Source organism: Anas platyrhynchos, chromosome 3 (assembly GCF_047663525.1).
Source record: "Anas platyrhynchos isolate ZD024472 breed Pekin duck chromosome 3, IASCAAS_PekinDuck_T2T, whole genome shotgun sequence".
Classification (NCBI taxonomy): domain Eukaryota; kingdom Metazoa; phylum Chordata; class Aves; order Anseriformes; family Anatidae; genus Anas; species Anas platyrhynchos.
The window spans coordinates 110,584,100-110,592,647 of record NC_092589.1 but is presented as its reverse complement, the minus strand read 5'-3'; the positions used below and the strand labels follow the sequence as shown (position 1 = coordinate 110,592,647).

At 45.3% G+C, this 8,548-nt stretch overlaps 1 protein-coding gene across 6 annotated transcripts in view; it reads left to right on the top strand.

Moving 5' to 3' along the window:
• The first annotated feature begins 6,984 nt into the window (after nucleotides 1-6,984).
• LOC106015540 (uncharacterized) overlaps nucleotides 6,985-8,548 on the top strand; it is a 28,194-nt gene continuing 26,630 nt past the window's right edge. For 2 of the 6 annotated variants that reach the window (XM_072036480.1, XM_072036481.1), the window contains exon 1: nucleotides 6,987-7,606. In XM_072036480.1, coding sequence (XP_071892581.1) covers nucleotides 7,367-7,606 — 240 coding nt within the window. In that variant the 5' untranslated portion in view covers nucleotides 6,987-7,366. Of the gene's footprint in view, nucleotides 7,607-8,548 lie in introns of all 6 variants that reach the window. The other 4 variants (XM_072036479.1, XM_072036478.1, XM_072036482.1 and 1 more) reach the window with 4 other exon arrangements.

Here is an 8,548-nt window from a genome sequence, read left to right as displayed (position 1 = left end):
CTAAAGGACTTGAGCTTGGCTTGAACACACTCTCCTGCAGGGCTTGGAAAATTACAGATTATTTCCTCCTGAAAAATACCTTCCAAACTCAGCCCTCCCTTTTAAAATGCTCCATTATCACAATGGGAACAAAGGAGGAGGAACAAGTAACTCCGCGCAGAGGAGCCTCCAATAGTGCTGCAACAACCCGTTGTGTGGTGGCTGACGGGGTGGCATGAGAATAGGGTGGTGGGACGGCTTTGGATGCTGAATGCTGAATTCTGTCAGGTTTGAAGACAGCCAAGCCCTGAAATTAAATGTTGATGGTCTAAGTTACAATACAGTTGCCATGGCAATTAGAAAATGAGAAGCCACTGCTGTCGTTTCTTGCATTGTCACATGCCTTATGGTGAAGTCATGGCTCCCCGGGTTATGGAAGAAGCCAAAAAATGTTGGGCTTCATCCCAAGAGGCTGTGCTTTGTTGGGCAGGGCAAGCGGAGGAGCAGCAAGCCCAGGCCTGAGGTGGGTGTTCAGGAGAAGGGTAGGCCGGGAAAGCAGCGGGGTCAGACCCTGCTCCAGTGGGTAAATCCTGCAGGTCAAAATGTCAGGGCACAGCTCGAGACTCAAGAACATAAGCTTGGATCTACACAAGACAGCAGACTGCAAAACCTGAGGGGCTAAGTGGATGGGGATGAAGTGCAGTCTTTCATTGAGGCTTCTTCTGCAGAGCCAGATCCAGAAACTTCTATCATGATGACTCCAGGTCTTCAGGCTGGCTGTTCACAGAGCAGAGCCTGCTGTAAAACAAGCCTGTGTGCTACCTCTGCCCACCCAGACAACTGCAGAGCACGGAGGACACTTGTTCCTTTGCTGTGACATTTCCCCAGAAGGAACTGTCACATATTTTGTCTTACACAAAGGACACCAGGCTACCTGGGCATGAAGGGTTTGGTTATCAGACACTTAGGGTTAAATTAGGGTTCCTTCATGTGGATCCTATCCCTGCCCTGGGATTTAACCTCGTGGAAAGTCAGCACAGAGAGACCACAGGGGTTATAATTTATGAAACCAGCAAGATCTGTGAGCTTTTGAGTAGAAAAATCATGAGTGTTTGGGTAATGATGCTGAGCTCTCCTGGGGACAACCCAGACTGCTGCCATCTATGCTGCTGATGGTCCAGCTCTGGGCACTTTGCTATTTTATTTTATTATTATTATTATTTTTCAGGCAAACTCCTGATTTCTTTCCCTCCAATGTGAAAACACTGAACATAAGCCAGGTCTGCTCAACCAGCTGCAGGTAGAACAAATAGGCATGCACCTACAGAGCACTGCACAAAGACAGCCTCCATAAGCCACTTTTATTCTCAGGAGGTATGCCAAGAATACAGGAACTCAAATACATTGATAATAATTCTTTTCACTGAATCTTTCATTACTGCTAATAGTACAGAAGCAAATTTTAACCTACTGACCACACCTGATATATACACATACAATAGGACAGAATACCTGTGAGCAACACTGATTTTTCTGCTAACATCACAGTAACCCATGCCACCAGTCTATGCAACAACCATAAATCTCCTCAGTTTCCTCACAAAGATGGATCTTTAAGTGCTCCAGATCCTCTGTTAATCATGAAAATATTAAATAAGAACTTCTCTCCAATGTTGTGATGAGATTTGTCCAAAGTGACTGGACAAAGTGCTGCAAAACATCAGTTCTCCTTCGCGGAGGAAGGCAGCATGTCCTGCTGGTTGTGTATGTCATTCACTTCAGTGACTCAACAATTACTGAATTGAAATTAGTAAACTGACTAGGAAACAGGAAAAACATGAGCTGGCAGCTCCACTGGAGCTTCTAATGTGTTGGTGTGGAAAAGGGAGCTGAAAAGATCCCAGAATGTGTATGCTAGGAACAAGTAAATAGATTCAAGAAGCTGAGTATACATCTCCATATGATGATGTAGAAAAAGGATGGCTGGGGAATGTGCAAAATAAGAGCTTCCAAAACCAGCATGAGTCCTGGTGGAAAGGCCTTTTGGGGAGCACATTCTCAAGAAGAGTACAACAGATACAAGGGTATCTAATCTGCCAGTGAAAGTCACAGAAATTGTCAATAGGGAACTGAAATGAGGTAACATTAAGTTAGCATCAAGATGTAGGGTTTTTCACGTCAAGGATGACTAAACATGGGAACAAACCACAAAGATATGGTGGATGTGGTGCCTTTTTCAGACCTGCATGTTTTCAGATTTAAAGAGCACTGTGGAAGATCCTCTTCAGATGCAGAGGTTACGTGAGCAGATCTAGGTAAAATCTGGTGGCATCTGCTACCCAAATCATACAAGAATGTATGACTGCATTGTCTGAACACCGAAACATAAGCAACACACTTTGCAGTGGCCATTGATTCATACATGTTTGACACTAAAGCCTTCCCGAGGATAACAGTCACTTCCCTCCAGTGTCCCAGTCACATCTCTCCAAGTGCTGCGTATGATAGCAGTAAACTGTATGTCATCACTAATTTACTGTGCTCACTGTGTCGTATGCCAGTTTGGAATAAAGCAGGGACTGACACTTATCTTGATTTTAGGAGACTCCCTTGTCGTCACCATTATCTTGAAGAAACACATACAGGCTGCTGATCTCAGATTAAGGGATTTAGGAAGTTCCTAAAGCAAGAGCTTGAACTGCCCATCAAAGAAACAGAAAATTACCAGCTGGTTTCTCAGACAGCTGGATCAGAGACACAGGCGGAACAGCAGTGAGACCAAAAATGCATGCAAAGAACATAATAACAGTCCTGTCTTCTGCTGCTAAACAAATGCAGTTTTTTAATTGTATAAAATATTTATAATGATATGCAGTAGGTTGCACTCAGATTTTTTTTTTTTTTAAAAGAGAGGGTAATAAACTCTACTGCCCAACTCTCCAATCTCCTCCGCTGATGGGATGCAGAGAAAAGCCACCAGTGCTGCTGCACACTGCTGCAGGCTTTCTGCCAGGGGAAGAGTGGATGCTAAAGGGGCAAGAGTGACCTGGGTCATGCAGCAGCTTCTTTCTGCATCGTTTCACAGGGATGCAAACCTCCTCGCCCTCAGGAGAGCCAGCCGTGCATATTTTTATGTCTACTTCTGCTTTGCTCTCAAGGCCTTTGATTTTATCTTTAAACCAGCAGTGTTTATAGTTCTCAAGATGATCGTGTTCTGCTAAACAAGTTCCTTTGTCCCATACTGTTGCTGACAAATCAACTAGTGAAACAATTTTATTATTCAGTAATTTCAGTTTTGCCTCCGAGTTTTTCACTGTCCCCTTTGAACTGAAATTGTTGCATTAATCCTACTATGATTTTGTCTGCCACACATGTCATTGCTACATCCTATTAAAAGCAGTTGCAGCCGTGCTTACTGCTGGCTTCCTTCTCTCTTTTGAAGCTGTTCTCTTTGACTGGTCTTAATTAATGCATAAGCCGGGAAAATGCCTTCTTTCCGCCTTTTAAGATGTTTTTGTTTCTTTGTTTCAATTTCACTTGTATGGCTAAGGAGATGTTTCCAGTGTGCTCCTTATGAAACTGAAAGGGAAATGGAAGGTTAGGCAATCTCTTATTGGTGAAAGAAACCTGTCGCGTTTCTGCTTTGACTGCATTACTATCATGTGCTTATTCCACTTCATTTCTTCTCTGTCTTCTGTATATTAACATGATGAAAGTCCTCTTCCAACTCAAAGACTTTGACAGCCAGCAAAGATGGATCACTTACCAGCTGAGGGAATCATGTAGGGGAAACCAAGGCGAGCGTTAAACAAATTTACCAGGGGGATCAGCTAAGAACAGTAGGCCGAAGACCTGTAACTAATTAACACCAGTTCCACGTACTGAAACAAGAGGTTGAAAACCTATTAGATAATTAGTAAAAATCTTAAAAGCTGCAATCCTCAAAGCAGCCTCAGATATCAAGAGGAAACACCAGCCTGCTAGGCTAGATAGCAACTTGTCAAGGCATTAATCATCGTATTTAATGGCTGTGTGGGCAGCACGCAAAGGGCAGCAGCTGGCGGGGAGCACTTTGGCCATGTGCAGCCAGCATGTGCCTCAGTTTCCTCACCTACAAGCTTGACAAGCTTGGTGGTTCTTCAGCTTCACACGTGCCCACAGAAAGCTGCTAGCGCACCATGCCTTCAGAGAGGTGACAAAATGGGGAAAAGTTGGTGATTCTGCTGGAAAACACAACAATGTTATGAATTTGTCTCCTGCACGTTGGCAGGTGAACCTTGCAATTTGGAGCCCCTTCGAGCCCGTAAATAAGCCACAGGGAGCAAAATCATCTCAGCCTGTAAATGGGCTTCTTTACAGAAGATCAGGGTGACAGCATCCCAAAAATGCCTGAAACATAAACCTGAGCTTTGATCTTGGCCACATCTCAACGTCTCCCAGGACCACCTTGTGGCACAGAGCTCAGAGAACAGCTACGGAAAGGAGGGCTGCTCCACGTTGCCCAACACTGGTGCCAAACCCACTGTTGTCCATGAAGCTACTCGACATTCCCCCACTGTCAGAGCAGGAAGGATGCGGAGGACAACTTTATGAGAACAGCCTGTTCTGAACAACCCAGCCACTGCTGGGGCTTTCTAACAATGAGGGAAAAACTCATTCTCTCCCTTTACTCAAGGCCTTCAGAGCAGCTGTTACAAATAAAACTTGCCTGTCTCGACACAGCTGCAGTTTTCTAAACTGTCAGCTCAGGGAAGCTGATAAAAATGTATTAAGTACTGCAAAGAGGTCTTCTTGCTGCCCCTCAGAAGGTGTTTTTGCTGAGTCAGTTTAAAAGCTTCCTCTGTACATCTCTGCCTTGTTTGAAATCACTCATTTTTCCATCTCATCTGGTGCTGTTGATTAAACATGAGTGAGCCTGCAGATGTTCAGGGCACTTCTCTTAGCTACATTGGGTGAATCCTTAAGTCTCTTGCAAACACACTAAGCCAAGATCTTGTAATTTCTATGAAATATTATTAAAATAATTTTGTTCCTTGTTCTTTTCTTTTTTCTCCACAATTTTTCATTTTTTTCAATATACAATAAAAATTAAAAATAGAAATAAAAGTATATGTTTTAATTTTGGCTAGAAAACTCTGCTTTTTGTAGAATGAAAACTCTTGCTCAAAACAACACTTTTGCTTTTTTTTTTTTTTTTTAATTGTAATCTCTTTTATCACAAGACTAGATAGACACAGAAAAAGTCCCAAAGCCTGCCTTAATCATTTCAGCGCCTCAAAAGACTAACTCCACATGCATAACCAGGCAGATTCAAATATGGTCCATCAGGCACTGAGGAGTGAATCTATTTTACCAGTGTACGGCAGTGCTGTTTGATTTGTGACAAATAGGTGGTTCCGGCTCCTGATTATTGGGCTGCCTTTCTGAGCCTGAGTGGAGAATAACTTCCTATCAGACTTTTGCCATTAGTTTCAGTCATGCCTAAATAGAAAAATATTTTCTTGGGCTTGCAATAAAATTTCAGGCTTTCCATATAACATGGCATCATGATAACTTGTGCTATTTTCATAGACCAATGCTGTAAGGGAGATGCTGTCAGATAAGCCCATATTAATATTAGAAAAAGATCTAATATGGTGATGCTTTTCTTTGATGATAAATGCAATTGCAGGCCAGCCACAGTAATTGTCTTTATTTTGTGGGGAAAAAAAATAGAAAGAAATAGTGCAAGGCAGTAATCTCACAGTCAATTAAGCAATGCTGAGTCCTGAAATGGTCTTTCAGTTTACATTTCCCTGCCAAAAAGAAAAAATAATTACTTTACATGCACTAGAATAATGATATTTATTTATGATCTGAGGTATAGATTGTATGCTTTGTAATAGTTCAGATCTGAAGATACACAGATTCATTTTAGGAACAGAGAGATCAAGACAGCATAACATTAAAAAACAAATATCAAATTAAAATGTCATAAAAGTAATAATTTAACTCCCAGCTTTTCACTTCAGAGGAAGACCCCATCTCGGGCGGCTTTGCGCAGGACTGCTCAGTCATCATTTTATGGCTCCAGACAGGTACAAGATAGGTATATTCCTGTAAGATATCAGTATTGGGGCTAGGAATAGAAAAACTGACATTTTGGAGGCTTCAGACTGTGATATCAGTCAGTGCTGAACACCAGACTTGAGATCAGCAGGACGAGAGAGGCAGTCAGAGGACAGGTAATCTGGGGGATCCATGTTTAAATGGGACCTTCCAATCCCAACAATAGTCCTTCAAGTACCACCATACCCCTGTGTCCCTTTCCTGTGCATTTAGTATTTCTCCTTTCTTCCCATAGAAAGGAGAAATTCCCTTTTCTTCTTCCCATAACACCTTCTCCACCTTCCAGTGGGAAGTGTCCCTGCCCATGGCAGGGCAGTTGGAACTGGAAGATCTTTAAGGTCCCTTCCAACCCAAAGCATTCTGTGGTGCACTTTTAAAACCTAAACCTGCTCAGAACCAACAAGAATTAGACCCAGGACACGCAAATATTTAGTCTTTCTTCCCTGAGGCATGGATAATTCAATGGAAGGGTCACTAACGAGCTTTCCCCTCTTGCTTCCTTGCACTGGTACACGTTGGGCTGACCGTTTGCCAGGGTCAGTCTGAGCATGGAGCAGTGCTCAGGAGACAGAAATCTGTGGGGAAAAAAAAACAGCTGTGAAATAAAGCTATGACAGAGAAAAGCCATTCCCTTTTTAACTTCTTCTCTGTGCTGGATGCAACGAATGCAGCTTTTTATGCTGTTCTACGTAAATAAGATTTAACTACTGTCTTCTTGTGTAGGCCAGGCTCAGAGACACGCTTCGAGGTAGGGGCTCATCGTGTTCCCCCCGTGCTGTTCACTTCTTAGCCCTCAGGAGCCGTCCCTTTAGCTTGGCCAAGACAAAATACAACTTGTCACTTTAAAAGCAGCTCTGCCACCTTGAAAAACGCGACTTTCTGAGACTATCGCCCGCATTTACACATCAGGCGTGTGGAGAAATTTCTCCTCGGAGCAAAGCAGAGAGGCGTGCGGTTTGAGGCACTCTGCGTAGCCGTAATAAGCGTTTATTTCTCTGAGGATCGCTGCTAGATGAGAACTCATCATCTCTCGTAACCATCACGGGGAGGCTGCTCGATAACGAGACCAAGCGACACATCTGCCGGGACCGTCGCCTGCCATTTATTTCCCTCAGACGAGATTAATTCCGCGCGGCGACCTCCTTCCCCCACCCACCCCAGCCCCTCCAACACACGCTCCCCGGCTTCCAGCCCCTTCCACCGGGGCCAGGGGCCGCAGCCCGGCTCCCTTTCAGCCTGCTGGGCTCCGGCTGCCCGGCGGGGAGCCGTGCCGGGGGCCATGCTGGTGCCGGCGCTGGGCGCCGAGGAGCCGGGGCTGGCGGAGGGCCGGGGCCCCATGGCCGCCCTGCCCGCCCTGCTCTGGCCGCTGCTGGCCCTGGGGGCGGCGGCGGCGGCGCTGCTGCTCCGCAGGGGGCTGCGCCGAGGCCCAGCCACCGAGGAGAAGGAGGAGGAGGAGGAAGAGGAGGAGGAGGAGGAAGAGCCCAGACAGCAGCGGGAGGATGCGAGGAGCTCGGCGCAGGTAAGGGAGGTGGAGGGGGGCATGAAGCGTGCTGCCCGGCGGCACCCCCCTCCGGCAGCTTTCCCTCTCGACTCATCCCTTTGGGGGGCTGGGGTTCATCCAGAGACCCCCGGGGCAGGAGAAGCTCCCCTGGGGAGAGAGAAGCCCCCCTGGGGCAGGAGAAGCTCCCCTGGGGGGCACCGAGCTCCCCACCGAGCTCCCCCCTCAGCTCCGGGTGCAGCACCCCGGGGTGCTGCCCGCCTGTCTGGCTCCACACGGGCTTCATCCCTCCTGCAAAGAATTAAGAAACTCCAGATAATGCCCGCCACAGCGCGACGGAGGACATCGGCAGAGTCCCTCTGCCCTGTTGTTAATAAAGAATACTAATTATTTGCCTTTACTCTCAATCAGAGCTTCATTACGACTGCATTAATACATGGTAGTAGATGCAAGGTGCATTAATGACCGCTGGCCATTGATGACCACCTTGCTGCGTGTACGTTGAGGGTTTGATGCGATGTGCTGTGATGAAGTTTCCGTATGACATTGTCACGGTTGGCTGTGTCTCTTTGACTTGCTGCAAGCAGCAGAAAATCGAAGCAAAAATTACCAAAAAAAAAATCACACACTGGGATATTGCGGTATGGAAAGCAAGGTAAGTTCTCAGGAGAACACACTGAGCAGAAGTAAGTCTATTTAAAATGAATACATCAAGCATTTCCAACACTTGTACCTGTTACTATATCTTCTATCTTTTTCTTCTGAGATAGGCAAAACAAAATGAATTTGCAAGGCTTTTTTTTTTAGGTGGGCTATAAAATAAGTGGTTTTGTTCTTCATGACTTCAAATGTGTCAGGCTTCCCATCATAACACTAGTTTTCAGGGGTTTATTACTTTGCCATAGAAATTCAATTTTTTATTTTTATTTTTTATTTTTTTGGTTTTTCATCACTGTGAGCAGA